This window comes from Apus apus, chromosome 4 (assembly GCF_020740795.1).
Source record: "Apus apus isolate bApuApu2 chromosome 4, bApuApu2.pri.cur, whole genome shotgun sequence".
NCBI lineage: Eukaryota > Metazoa > Chordata > Aves > Apodiformes > Apodidae > Apus > Apus apus.
The window spans coordinates 35,047,727-35,062,725 of NC_067285.1; the positions used below are offsets into that span (position 1 = coordinate 35,047,727).

Sequence of the window (14,999 nt, forward strand, 5' to 3'; positions counted from 1 at the left end):
GAACAGACAGAATAAATGCATGGAAACACACTTAGAAACTAAAGTTATTTCAGTAACATGGGTTAAAAACCCAATTTCCTATTTAGTGGAGAGATTCTTTTCTTTACCAGGTGAGGACATGGATTTGTTGGAAAGTAGTGAGACTTGAAATATAAGTTGGAAAACTAAGGTATGGTTCCAAAAATAGAAAAACTGTACTACTGAAACCATATTGCAACTCTTATTTTTGCTAGACATGGAAGTAGATGAGAAACCTTTTCACAGTGCTTGCAGTGTTAAAATTAGAGTATTTCATATGCTGCTGCATCCAAGCAGAATGTGTGGGTTGGGACATCATCTGGGATTTGCAATTCATTCAGAAGCCACAATTCCCCATTTCTGCAGGATTTGATTTTTTTTTTCCTTCCAGAACATCTCAATTGCAATCTCACAGAGTCCCATCATCTTTCTGAAATGTGTTTTTAAAGCACAAGCTGGTGGTGATGTAACGTTACATGTATAATCCATCATTTGCTTTTATTGCCTGTAACCTATTGCATGCAGCAATGCAGATGCCTCATCAAAGCTGTTTTTACAAGTGAATTTCCTAATCTACAGCACATGTTCCTACAAGATATTTTAAAGCTGGCTGTAGCTGAGTCTGTTTTAAGAGGTTTTTTTATGAACTCTTTTTAGTATCTTTGCAATTTCCATAAGCTCTGATGTGTCCATAAAAAGATTTAGTCAGGGAGGAATAATAAAGCTACTAAATCCTGAATGTTCATATTCTTCCACAGCTAAAAATGGCCAGAACAGGTTTTTTTTTTTGTTTGTTTGTTGGTTTTTTTTTTATGTTTATAAGTCTAATTCAAACTTTGATCTGTAAGAAAGCAGGAACACAAAACAAAAATGGAAAAAAACCCTGAACTCCATGAAACTAAAAAAACCCCCACAACCCCACAGCAAACCCAAGAAACCAACCAAAAGCCCTGGAAAAAAACAACCAAAACCCAACCCTCCAAAGAAGGAAGTCCCCCAGAAGTCTAGATTGTCTGCAGTGGTTGAAACGAGCAGCAGTCCAAGGCTGGGGCTGGTTTCTCTGTGCTGGCTCCATTATCTCCCTGCTCCACCACTGCCTCCTTTATTTCTCTCCTCTCTCTTCCCTGGCTTTTTACCCCCTCCCCCAGCAAATTTTCCTTTCACAACAGACTCATCATGTGTAGGACAGCTGGTCCACTTGTGTCCTGAAAAGATTTGCTGTGTGTCAGGAAGAAGCTGATGATGGATGAGATGAGAGATGGCCTCTTTCCCCACTCCCCTATATTATATAAAAAAGAGGCATAAAAGAAATCTATTCTCATGAGGAGCTCAGTGGAAGTTCTGGGAGTCCAAAGTTATGTATTAAACTGTTCTTTAAATGGTTCATGATTTACCAGCAGGGTCATTGTTTCTTTTATTAGGAGATTATTATTGTACTTCTTCACTGAATTAGTTTCAGTGCACTTTTGTTGTACAATTTATTTATGTAAGGACCTTCCTAAAGCTTTGTATTGCTTGTCAAAGCAGCTGGTGGTAACACTGCATCGTATAAAGCACTTTGTCAAATACCAGAAGAGCAAAGAAGCAAAATAGATAGAATCATAGAATCCCAGTCTGGTTTGGGTTGGAAGGGACAGAAGGCTCATCCAGTCCCAACCCCCTGCATGGGCAGGGACACCTCCCACCAGCCCAGGTTGCTCCAAGCCCCATCCAACCTGCCCTTCAACACTCCCAGGGATGGGGCAGCCACAGCTTCCCTGGGCAACCTGGGCCAGGGTCTCACCACCCTCACAGCAAAGAATTTCTTCCTAATATATATATGAAATATCTAAGTGTAGTCTTAGAAACAGGGGAGCAGGGATGCATCCCTCCTGTGCTGAGTTTTCAAGCCAGCAGCGAGCAGGGCTGTGTGTACTTTGATCACTTGTGGTCCAGCAACAGCATCATAAGGTTTTTTTTAAAAAATAAAATAAAAGAGGAGTGGGGAGGTCTTTAGATACATGTATTTAGATAAATGAACCCCCTCTCAGCAGCAGTGGTAGTGTTAAAGCATTCATATAAAGCAGCAGTGTCAAATAAGACAATGTATTTTAAAGTATGTCTCCTTTTATAATTTTTTCTTCAAGTCCTAGTTTTACTTTCTTTCAGAAAAGGAATGAATAAGTCTTGTTAAAGCCCAGTGTTTCAGTCTTCTGCTGGGGCAGAATGAGTCCCTGAGAGGTCACAGGACTGCAGAGTAACCTGGGTTCATCAGGCATGAAGGGAACCTGTATATTTATATAGGGGCAATGGTGGGGTCTGGGCAGCAGGTGCCCAGTAATGGCACGGGGCTCAGCCTGGCACTGGAGTTGTCCCCTCCAGGTGGTGGCCTGATGCTGGGTGTCCTCAGGCTGGCTGGGCACTGCCTTCCCAGCCCTGCTCTTGCTTGGCTCGTGTTGGGCAGCAGGCTGGGACTGACCTTCAGGTGCCAGTGAGGAGCACAGAGGTGCCTTGCTGTAAACAGGAAGCTGTCTGGTACTTAAACACTCGCTCTCTCTTACCTGCATAAGTGGAAGGTAGGGGTGACTTGAGTATGTTTATGGAAAGAAGCCGAGGGGGGGGTGGGCAGCCCAGCCCTTTGGAGCCTGGATGTCTGGGCGTCAGAGCGTGTGTCTCTAATCTCCCTGTCTTTGCTCACAAGAGCAGGTCCTGGGCTGCCCTTGCAGGGGAGCAGGGACAGGCACTGGGAGCTCAGTGGGAAGCTGCTTCCCAGGCACCAGCCAGTGCACGGGAATGCCAGCAGCAGGGGATCCACATCATGCGTGCCGTGGAGTTGGCATTGGCTCTTCAGACTCTGTCGTGCTGCCCCAGCCTGCTCACAAGAGGTGTTTTCCAGTTTCCATGATGAGGATTCGTGAATCTTTTCTGCAGATGTGGAGGAGGCCTGCGAGCTATTTCATGGAGATTTTTGTTTCTGATAGCAGTATCTCCACCAAACAGCCCAGTCTTAATTAATACATATTTAAATTACACTTTCTGGAAGTTAGGGAGTTGCTGCAGATAAGGTATTTGAACAGTGTGTGTACTTTTCTGGAAGTCAGCACTGAATGACCATAAATAACATTACATAACATCTCATATTTGTTTTTCTGCATCCAGGCTTCAGCTTAACTCCTAAAGCTGCAGGTGCCAGGTTTCCAAACTCTGTATCTTGCTGTTGAGATCTTCACAGAATCACAGGGTATTAGGGGTTGGAAGTGACCTCTGAAGTTCATTGAGTCCTACCCCCATCTCTTAGGAGAGTTAGGCTTTTTTTTTTTTTTTTTTTTTCCAAAAGCCAAGAGCACGTTGAGAAAGTCCAAAGAGAATTTCCCTCAGCAGTTAATGATCTGGATTTTGGTGATGTACAGAGTCCCTGTTACTACTCATGGCAAACCTGTGAGCACCCTGGGTTCCAGTTTTGTTTGTGCTGAAACCTCACCAAGTGGGAGCTGCTTTGTAGGCACAAGGAGGATCCTCTGCATTGTCAGCCCAACAGCTCTGAGCTTGTGTAGTGAGAACGTATACAAATCTCTGCTGAAGCAGGAGCTTTCCTAAGACAATGTTTTGCAGGTCATCTGGGGAGTTTTCCTTGCAGTGAAACTCCTTCTGAATCCAAAGCAAACACAGATTTGACATGTTTGACTTGTCCTTATTTTGACAGCAGTGGGCTAGTGCAGGCACTGTAGGGACAAGGATACACAAAAAGGTTGCTTTAAAGGCAGGTGTCCTTTTGGGAAGGGGTAGTAGCAGAGTAGTAGCAGTGATGGTGTGAACAAATGCTCAAGGAAGCAAGAGGTGAGGACTAGGAAATTGATTTTAGTCTTCTGCTACTACAGCAGAGCCTCTCCTTCTGTTTTGAGGGGGCTGGAGAGGGTGAGGCAAGAGCTGGTGAAAGATGATTTCTCTTTGAACTTGGGTTTCTGCTCCTCTGCTTTCAGTAGGGTGCTTAATGAATTTGGATCTGGTTGAGGTTTTCCAGGAATGTTTGAAATAGTTCCTGGAAGTTGAGAGAAGGTTTGAAGCAGTATTCAGAGAGCTCTTTGGCTAACGTGGAGGAGAATTTCATGTTCACCTGGATATGTTGCCCTTAGTGCTATTGTCTGCAGCCAAGCCCATCAGTCACCAAGGGTGTTCTGTGTCTTTGCTAGTTCACAGGGCAGGTAAATATAGACATTACACTGTTGGAACCTCTGGGGGACTTGGTAGTTTGTCATCAACCTTTCTGTGTAGTTAAAAACGCTCAGTCTGGGTATTTTGGAACTACGTGGAAAGGCTTTGGTGGGGAAGAATAGTGTTGGGCAAATGAAAACAGGTAGAGTGGCTTCATGGGAAACCCAGCTCAGAGGCACTGGGGGCTTATGTGCTGCTCCAGCGTTTCTTTGGAAAACAAAATGAGCTTGCAGATCTTAATCAGCACTTTTGAGCAAGTGCCCATGTCACAAAAACTGTTGGTTCCTAGGAGGAACAGATAAGGTTCTGGTAAACAAGATGATTCCTCCAGCAGTGTGCTGCAGTGCTGGTGTATGGAGGAAACTGCTCCTAGGCTGATGAAATGAGAACATTTAGAATTAAAACAAAGCCACAGCTAGTGAAAACTTAGATGTAATTATCAGACTCCTGATCCTCTTCCTATGCATGTGGGGTTTTTTTCATTCTTCCTTTATTGTTTTTTGCTTGTTGCTCTTCAAAAAGGTTTTGAAACTTTTTGTATGGTTTTGAAAGTAAGTTTGGTAATGAAAGTATTTACTAAGTAACCTCTGGATTTACCTGTTGTGTGCCTGCCTCTTCTGTGTGCTTTGGGGGGGAAAAAATAGGGGTGAAAAATGGTTGCTTTTATGAAACCAACATCACAGTTGTCAGGTGATGTTTTAGACATCAGGGCCTCAGTTTCTGTAAGTGTTACAACAGAGGAAATAGGAATCCTAAAAGTGGGAATTGTCTCTACTACCAACTGCTTTGAAACATTCAGGCTTACAGCTGCTGTTTCTTTAGACTAACGAGAATTATTTACTGCCCCTTCAGTTCACGGTTGATGCCTTAAATCCATTCCCACACACTAGGATTTAATATCCTTGAGGACCCTGAATTTATTTTTTGTCAAAACAAGAGCTGTTTGAGACTTTTCTTCCCTGCTACTTTGCATAGCAGGAGTTACAAATCCTTGTGCTTGTTGTGGTTTGGGTGGGGGAGAGAGGTTTTGGGGTGGGGGGCTGCCATAGCAGCAGAATGCTAATTTTTTGTTATAGCTCAGGTTACCACTTCCTTTTTGTGTGCTGCTGTTTCACTGTCCTGGACTGTCTCTGGAGGCTACAGCACAAAAAAGACCCCACAGAAGGGGCCAGGGGCAGGTGCCTCATGGGTGCTCCCTGACTTGCTCTCCATGGGATCCTCTCTTTTCCCGGGGGGCAAAGGGAGGGCAGAGCACTGCAGCTGGGATGGGTGCTGCAGGGCTGGGTGGTCTGAACGAGTGCCAAGCACAGAGTTTCTGCCAGAGACAGCTGCCTGCTTGGTAACACCAGTATTTCTGCAAGTAAGAGTTGTCTACACTCTCATAAACAAATTATGCTTGGGCCTGGCTGGCTGGCGTGTTTCTGCTATGGAAATTATTTCAGTCAGAGAGAAACTGTGTCTCTATGTAAAACTTTTTTTTTTTTTTTAATTAAGTTGTGAAGCTTGTACAATTCCTGATATGGACAAAACTGGACCCGTGTAAGTTGCCTCCCTTTCAGGCAAGAGCTGATGTGCCACTGTCAGGGCTGGAACTGAGCTTTCACTCCACTGCTTTCATGTCTTTAGTCTAACCTCACTCGTGTCAATGAGTATAGTTTCAGATGGGTCTCCTGGAGCTGGGCCTTCCTGGTCACATCGTAGTATTTCTTATGTTTTTGCTGCTGTGCTAAATATTCTTGGAGTTTCAAGAGCTGCAAAATGATTGGCATGGAATTTTTGAGCTTGCTAAGTCTAACTGATTTGATATTGAGGGTAACACGGGTAGTTGCGTGACAGTTCCAAGGGGCCTGCAGGAAAGCTGGGGAGGGACTTTTTTCAGGGGCTTGTAGTGAGAGGACAAGAGGTAATGAATCAAAACTGGAAGAGGGTAGACATTAGGAAGAAATTCTTTGCTGTGAGGGTGGTGAGAGCCTGGCCCAGGTTACCCAGGGAAGCTGTGGCTGCCCCATCCCTGGCAGTGTTGAAGGGCAGGTTGGATGGGGCTTGGAGCAGCCTCGGCTGGTGGGAGGTGTCCCTGCCCATGCAGGGGGTTGGAACTGGATGATCTTTAAGGTCCCTTCCAACTCAAACCATTCTATGATGATTCTATGATTTGCAAGGCAGGTGCCATATAAAATGTTTTTCCATAGGGGCTTAGTTTCTTTTTGCCAACAAAATTATGTCTTTCAAATGCAGGAAAGCTGGAGGTTAGGCCCCAAGATGGGACAGGAGAGGGTTTTGCAGCTGGGAGCAGTAGAGGTCACACAAGTCCCCTAAAGCTGGGCAAGGGCTAAATGGTCCCAAAGATTCTGTAGCCTGTCTGAAAGGTGTCTGGTTGTTCAAAGTGAGGAGAGTTGCCTCCTTGTTTCTTGCAGGTTTACCACGTCACCTCTGACAGCTACGAGACACAAAACCAGCACTATGGAAGGAGCTTGACAAAGGAAACAGTGAAGGACGGTGAGGAAATTCCTGTGTCAGATTTTGGTGCTCTTGGATATTCTTTATTTATTTATCTTTGCTTTTAATCGACCTTCTCAGTTGAAGTAAATCCTTTTGTTGCTCTGTACTAACAGGAAATGAAAATGCTGCCATCAAACGGCTGTCTGGTGGTGATAAGTATTTTAAATTAATTCTTAAGTGACGTCTGGTTGTCTGTCCTGCACCAAGGGACGGAAGGACACACACACATGGACACACCCCTCTCCACAGCTGGCACTGACTTGTCAGCTCTGGCACTCACGAGAAAGAGCTGCTCGGGCCTGTTTATCCCTGGAGAGTTTAATGTGTCCCTGCCCAAAACTGTCCAGATACTTACTAAAATTACCTGGGGAGCAAGAACCACGTTCCTCTACTGTTGGAACAATACGTTAGTTAAGTTAATTTGATTGCTATTCCAAGCCAAATCTGTGGAACTGTACAGCTGCCCTTACCCAGGCGAGGTGACTGCAGGTATTAGAGTTTCTCAGTTCACTTCTGCTAGAGTTAACAACTGCCTGGAAGGAAACTAAGTGAATCCTGCCTGTTTCTTCAAAGCAAGAACTATTCTCATAAAAAATGTTTGAAAAGAATCCCCAAATTGTGTCTTATTTCTTGCAGGCATCTCCAAGTTTTTCCACAACGGGTACTGCTTGAGAAAAGATGCCATAGCTGCCAGCATCCAGAGGATTGGAAAGATTTTGGAGTGGTTTGAGGGCCAGAAGCAACTCAACTTTTATGCAAGCTCCTTACTCTTTGTTTATGAGGGTTCCTGCCAGGCAACAACTGTGCGGCTGAGCGATGTCACCTTGGCAGAGAAGAGAGGAGTGCCCAAAGGACTGTTGTCAGGTGGAGACATACTGGAGTATAATAATAATATTCACCTCATAAATGCGACCGAGAACGGAAAAATCGAGGCCTCTGTAAGTAAAGGCTTGTCCAAATTTTATGCACTTCACAAAAAGGCATACTCTAAGAGGCACCCCAGTCAGCTCTCTCTAAAAGTTGAAAACTTGGAGCAGGACAACGTGTGGAAAAGCAGCACTTGCATCGCCCAGGAGCACCTGAATGGGAACGTTATACCCCAACTGGAAAAAGTTTTCTGTCACATGCCAGCAGAGATCAAGGAAAGCGCAAACGTGGAAGTCCGGATGATAGATTTTGCTCATGTGTTCCCTAGCAACACGAAGGATGAGGGCTACGTTTATGGTCTGAAGAATTTAATCACTGTACTTCAAAATATTTTGGATAACTAAATTCTTTGCTATGGTTTTTACTGGGGGGCCAATGATAAAGAAGAGCAGCAACATGAAGAATTTCTGCACTTATAATGCTGTATAACTGGGTTTGTATTGTTCTATATTTTGTCTTTGTACTTTTGGTAGAAGGGTTTAACTTTTTATAATCTCACTCAGGAAAATAATTGATAGTTAATTAGGGAGTGTGAAAGGATGGAGATACTGGAGATGAAGCAGGATAGGTGAATTAGTAGGATGAAATGTATATGGTTGGCTTATGTCCAAGGAGTACAGTTGTACAGTAAGCAAGGGTGATGTTAGTTCCCGTGACGACTTTAGCCTAGATCCCGTTTGCCCACCTGGCCTTGACACTGAGCCCTCTCTCCATCAACAGGGTTTTTAGAAAATGGACTGAAAACTCTGCCGTGCAGGATTGATGTCCTCAGTACTGCCCTCTTGTGTTTACTGCATACAAATAACTGGAGTTAACCCTCTTTGGAGAGAAATCCCGTGTTGAGTCAGTAGTCTAACCTGGAAGCCAGTGAATGAAAAGTGCTTTTCAGCATCACGGGACGATGTTGTTTCAGCCCTGGGGTGGCTGTCCCTAGCCCATGTTCACCCCTGACAAGCTACAACCTTTTTTTGTGTTGAGGTGCTAAGAAAATGCTGGAGTAAAATATTGTGACAGGCTTAAACTGCACGACTGCTAGAGAAACTGTTTTTTCCTAAGAAAGAGTAAAAAAATGCCAACGCGAGATATTCCAGGAACTCGTTTGGTTTAGGAGATTAAGTCAGTCTGTTAATGGAGTGTCTGACGTTGTGACTAAGGGAGATGCCTCACTCCTTTGTTCTGATGGCCCTTCTCCAAAAATGTGGCTTTTACAAGCAAACCAATTGAATGGGGAAACAAAGCATTTTGAGTAAGCATACAGAGATTTCTTCTGGCTGTCTGCTGCTTGTATCCACACTTCCACTGCTGGGGAGCACCGACTGGAACCAACGAGCCCTACAGGTGAAGAACTCTCTCCTGCCAAGAGAAGTTTCTTTCCAGCCCTGGAGCAACCAGATGTCCCTCTGTTTGTCACAGTGGAGTTGTGGCTCTCATACCCTGGCCTTGAAGTCCTGCATTCAGCTCTTTTGTTTTTTTTTTTTAATGACACACAGGCAAGCTGTGTAATTGGAAGATTGTCCCAATTCCTTCTTTTTCATGGGAAAATGTCAAGCTTTCCTATGGAATATTTGAGATCAGGATGGTGTATCCAAAGCATTTTTGGTGTGTCTCTTCTGTATGCCCTGTCTGTGGCTGTCCTGCCATGTCTGTATAGTCAGCTATAGGAAAAGTCAGGACAGATTTTCCTGCTTGAAGCAAGCCCCAGAAATACAACTTTTTAGAGTGGACTTGGTCATTGGAAACAGACATCTTTGACATGTGGACTTATTGTGGCACTGTGGCCTTTTGCTGCTCTCTCTGTATGATGTTCTGCACTATGCACTCACTCGTGTACACATCTTTGCAGGTTCTCAATTTGACATCAGTTTTCTACATCAGAAAGAGATCAATGCTTTTCCAAACACAGGCTGTTTTAAACAAAGCTGAAATTTTAGCTCTTTGAGAACCTGGGTTAATTGGAAGAAACAGGGTATTATGTGTAGAACAACATTGTTTAACCTTTAGAGCTAATATTGGCCAATACAATCAAGAATAACACCCATCTCTCAGAGACAGAATGTCTTTGAAGTGTGGGAAAGGACTCTGGCAGGAGGGGCAGTATCATTTTGTTGAGCATTTTATGCAAATGGTGGTGAAGGTTGAGGGGAAAATGTCAGGAGGGGAAAGCAGTTTATTTTTTGTTCTACCTGGTATTTCTGTTGCACCATATAGTTAATATATTCCCGACTCTGTGAACTAATTTAAGCCATATTCTGGGAAGAGTTTGTGCTTTTGTTTGCTTTGATGCTGGTTTCTCTGTTATGATTTTGTTGTTTTATCCCATAAATAGCCAACACCAGAGCAGTTCAGGCTGGCAGTGGCCTTGTAGGATAAATTCACAATGTTTTATAGAAAACATGAGGGGAAACATTTATAAATCAGAGTTGTTTTGTCCTCTGTAATTCATCTCTTCTGGATTTTAATCCATTTTGTGCTGGAGAAATCAGACCAGCTGCCTCAAAGAAGTCAGTGATTGGAAAATGATCAGTTTGCTCTCAGCATAAGTGTGTTCTCCTGTCTCTGCTTTAAGATACACGTCTGCAGTGTTTGAATGCTCTTGAAGTATTGGTCGTTGTGCTGACTATGGTAGTGTTTGTAATGCACCTGGAATATTGTTAAACTGTCAGAATATTTTGAATAAAAAAAAAGAGTGAAAGAATTTTATCATGGTTTTTTTACCAGTAGTTACTAATGGATGTATTTCTGTTTTAATTTAAAATGTAGCTTGAGAGATTAACAGTATTTTTAATTGGAAGTAGTGTAAATAAAGATTGCTGTGGAGGTGTTTTGGCACAGTAGCAGCTGTGAATTTATGCCTGCCAAGGTGTTATATTCACATTGTTCTTGCACATTTTAGATTTGGTGTTTGTAGTGTCTTGTACCTGCTCAGTTTGTTTTCAGTTCTAGTTGGAGATGCATTCACAGCAATCATTAAACAGATTGCAGAGTTAATTGCAAAGTGAAGAGGGAGACACTGGACACTAAACCCATGCATTGCCATCCATCTCCCTCCTTCCCAGTGATGCCTCTTTTGTTCTGTGAGCAGCCTCCAGGACAGGTGACAGTTACCTGGAAACCTTTATGGACATGGTAACCAGGCTTATAGGTGTTTCTGTCCCATAAAATGAAACCTGGAAGCAGGTGCCTTCCCCAGACTGCTGTGGTGTATCCGAGTCGTTGATGAAGCCCCTCTGTTTTGATTTTAAGCAATAAGAACTTGGTTTAGCAGAACTGATGGTCAAAAGGGAAGGTGTTGTCATTCCTGCACTCTGAAAATACACTTTGCTGAAGACTTTCTACCTGGGTGATGGTGAGAGTTGTGTGTAGCCTTACCTACTAACGAGAGCTCGAGTTGTATAAAGTTTTATAAAAAAGCATTTACATAGATGGTATTTTTGGATATGGGTGGAATTTGTTGCATAAATTACAGTGGAAATTATTATACCATTATGAGATGTTACGAATATTTTAATCAAATCATTTTATGAATTTAACTAGAGACTTAACATATAGTTTTGGTTCACAAAAAGCCTGTACTATTTTCCATTTCTTTCTTGCTGTAATGCATGGTCACACCCTTCTTGTCTATAACCCTACAGTTTCATGGAGATCTTTTAAAGTACCCAGTAGGTCAGGAAATCACCAATTCCCTTTAGTTTAAGCAAGTGGATAAGTTCTTGAAATACTTCAGTGCACTTCAGCATGGGTGTACTATACAGCTAGAGCCCCAGGAAACTTCCTTACCTGCAGAGAGCTCCTGCTGAGCTGAGTCTGGATTAGGCAGTATTTAAACTGGGCCTTTTCACATCTAACAGCAGCGAAGGGAAGGCATCTCCTGTGCTGGCTGTGTCAGTGAAAGGATGGTTTCCTCATTTTATTTTTCTTCTCCAAGTAAGCTTTCCTCCTGAGTGCCTTCTTTGGCCCTTGCCACTGGTAACCTTCTGTAGTCTAGAATGAATTAAAGGGAAATTTTTTATAACTGATAAATGCTCTTAAAGTGCAGGTATTGAAAAAACTGTCAAAATGCCTCAAATACTGTGGGAAATGCAATATCCCTTTTGCAGTCTTTCTGTTAAAGAGTAGTAGAATGATAGAATCACAGAATCACTTAGACCTTCAAGATCATTGAGTCCAACCATTACCCCTGCTCTCTCAAGTCCAGCACTGAGCCATGTCCCCCAGCACCACATCTAGGCACCTTTTAAGCACATCCAGGGATGGTGACTCAACCACCTCCCTGGGCAGCCTGTTCCAATGTCTGACAACCCTTTCAGTGAAAAAGTTCTTCTTCATGTCTAGTCTAAACCTCCCCTGGTGCAGCCTGAGGCCATTGTTCTATCACCAGTTACTTGTGAGAAGAGACCAGCACCCACCCCTTTACAACCTCCTTTCGGGCAGTGGTGATGAGGTCTCCCCTCAACCTCCTTTTCTTCAGACTAAACAGCCCCAGTTCCCTCAGCCCCTCCTCATAAGTCTTGTTCTCAAGGCCCTTCACCAGCTTTGTTGGCCTTCTCTGGACATGCTTCAGCATCTCCATGTCCTCCTTGTATTGAGGTGCCCAGAACTGGACACAGTATTCAAGGTGGGGCCTCACCAGTGCCGAGTACAGAGGGATGCTCACCTCCCTACTCCTGCTGGCCACACTATTCCTGATGCAGGCCAGGATGCCATTGGCCTCCTTGGCCACCTGGGCACACTGCTGGGTTATGCTCAACAGCATCAATCAGGACCCCCAAGTCCCTCTCTGCTGGGCAACTCTCTGAGCCCAGCCCTCCAGCCAGTGTTTAACCCAGCAGAGCCTGTGCCCATCCAAGCCAAGAACAGCCAGCTTTTCATCAGGATGCTGTGGGAGACAGTGTCAAAGGCCTTATAGAAGTCCAGGTAGACCTTATGGAAGTCCAGGTAGTGTGTTTTTAATTAAAAAAATTACTCCACAGTCAAAAATCAGTCTTTTTTACCTTTTTGCTCATATAGACTTAGCAAAAACTGTGGGGTTTAATATATATCTTTTTACAGATGGTCACAGAATTCCTGTCTATCAGTCAGAATGGTACCAGGGCAGGCCTACCCCACAGGTTGATTTTTTTTTTACACCAGCAAAAGAACAAAGACATCATTTTATGGTAACAAAAAATTAACAATAACAGTACTAAATGTATGAGAAAAAACAATAATTGGCTAAAACCCAATACAAAAACATTTGGAAGCAGAAGACCCTGAGGACTTGCAGCATTACACATCAATTTCCCTCTGTGTTCCTAGGAAACTGCACAAAATGTGCAGTGAGTATTAAAAGGTTAGGATGTGCATGACATGTGTAATAGCTTTCTACTTTCCAAGCCCAGCTTCGTTTTTCTAAATCTGAGGAACAGGAAAACAGCCAAATTCCCCCAAAGAAAACAACCTGACAGCTATACAGAGTGCTGCTGATATGCTGAAGAAAAGAGCAATGGGCACTATTTGGCTGCTTGTGCCCCATACATTAATTACCATCTATTTAATTTCCTAGCATTACAATGCTAGGAAAAAGCAGCTAAAAAAATTTCCACAGAATTATGATCAATGACATGTTTTAATGTTTAATACACAGAAGGCAAGGACCTGACTACCTTCAGGGAACTCACAAAACACAGAGGGCAGAATCTTCTCCTTCAGAGGCTGGGTCTATCAACTGCAGCCGTTCATAATCAAATCAGTTGATTAATCAATTACTTCTTCATGGCAAGTGCAGATTTCTTCTGATGAGGGAGAAGGGAGTTGACAGTTCATCATGAACCAAGAAACCTCAAGTTTGTGTCTCAAACCTAGTCCAAATATCTATCCAGGCCTCTCAAATACACAGCTCTGTCATGTAGGCTTCAGGCACCAAGCCAACAGTTCAGTTCTCCTGCCCATCAGCCAAGTCCATCGTGCTCCTCTCTGAGAATGCAGATCATGTCTCCACCTTTAAATGTCAGCTCATCAGCTGCATCTGTGTAGTCCCACAAACCTTGATGGGTATAATAGCTTTTTTTCTTTTGTTCTATCTGAAACAGTGCAATGGTAGCAGAGGGCATGCCTTGAGACTGGGTGTTAGGTTGTATGGAACATCTTTATCTGTGTTGTGAAGAGGCCATTTTGGGGGCAAGGTGAGTGACAACCAAATGGCATGAAGTTTTCTTACTGCAATGAAAGGTGGAGGTTTTGGGTTTAAGAAGGTAGGCTAGTGGGAAGCAGTGGAAGTTGGTAAGGAGCCCTGAGGAGGGCAGGGAATGGCTACGGATAAGATCCAAAGGCTGCAAGTCTTCAGGTGTCTTGCAGGGATGGATGTCTCCTGAGAAGTACCTTCCTCTCCATAGCCCCAGGCCAAATCCTGACTAATTCCCATGTTCACTGAAATCCGTAAGGGAGAGCTACAGGGAAGTTTGTCATCCTAAGGACAGATGGAACTGTTGGAGCAGTGTTTGAAAGGGGATAAAGGGATAAAAGCTCAGGACTGCACAGCAGAAAACACACATCAATAAGTATCTTTCACTGTAGTCTTGTCTAGTGGAGATGGGCCCTGTGTATTTGGAGTTGAGCTGGTTTGTTATGTGACATTCGACAGCAAACAGAGCAAAGGTACCTTCAGAAACACCTTAGTTTGAATTGTGTGCATAAAATAGTTATTTTTTTTAAAAAGTGACCTATGAAGTAACTTCCAAATACGATGCGTGTTGCACCTGACTATAGATGAAATTAGAGTGCACAAAGGCACTTTAATACTCTGGGAACTTTACTGGAAGACAAAGCATGTGAAATTGCACCTGATGTTGTGTTGCTAATTGTTTTTTTAAATTCTCCGTTACTTATGCTTGATGGATGAATGTATCTAATCTAGTCTGGTCTCAGTTTCTTTGATCCAAGTGTCTAAAGCTGTCACTCAGTCTCCTAATTTGTATGTGTTTGTAGTTTAATTTGCTATTTTATTTTTTTTTGCCATTACTGGACTGCAGGGGTTATTGTTGATATTACATGTGTTTATTTTATAGAACATTGTACTATGCTATCTACCAACTTTTGTAACTTAATGATAAGTGATATTTAGGGTAATTCTAATAGCTGTATATTTGGCAAATTATTAAAATTTTCTGCAAGTGACTTGCAAGTATAACTGGTTTCTTTTTAACACAGGAAGATTGCTGGAAAAAAGTTCTCTTGAAAATACCTGCAGAGATGAATCCTTCTTTCTTCCCTCTCTTTTCCCTGCATTCCATAACAGATGTTTACTTTGCATTTACCAGTTTTGCTTTACCACCATCTTTTTTTCATGGCATCCATGGGAATACCTGCCTTGGTATGCAAGAGTC

General features: G+C 43.1%; 1 protein-coding gene across 1 annotated transcript in view; it reads left to right on the forward strand.

Annotated features, from left to right (window-relative positions):
• Window positions 1-14,790, forward strand: part of IPMK (inositol polyphosphate multikinase) — a 44,517-nt gene extending 29,727 nt beyond the window's left edge. The window contains exons 5-6 of the mRNA XM_051617140.1: window positions 6,624-6,705; window positions 7,345-14,790. Of these exons, the coding sequence (XP_051473100.1) occupies window positions 6,624-6,705; window positions 7,345-7,979 (717 nt within the window). The 3' untranslated portion in view covers window positions 7,980-14,790. The remainder of the gene's footprint in view (window positions 1-6,623; window positions 6,706-7,344) is intronic.
• The last annotated feature ends 209 nt before the right edge of the window (window positions 14,791-14,999 follow it).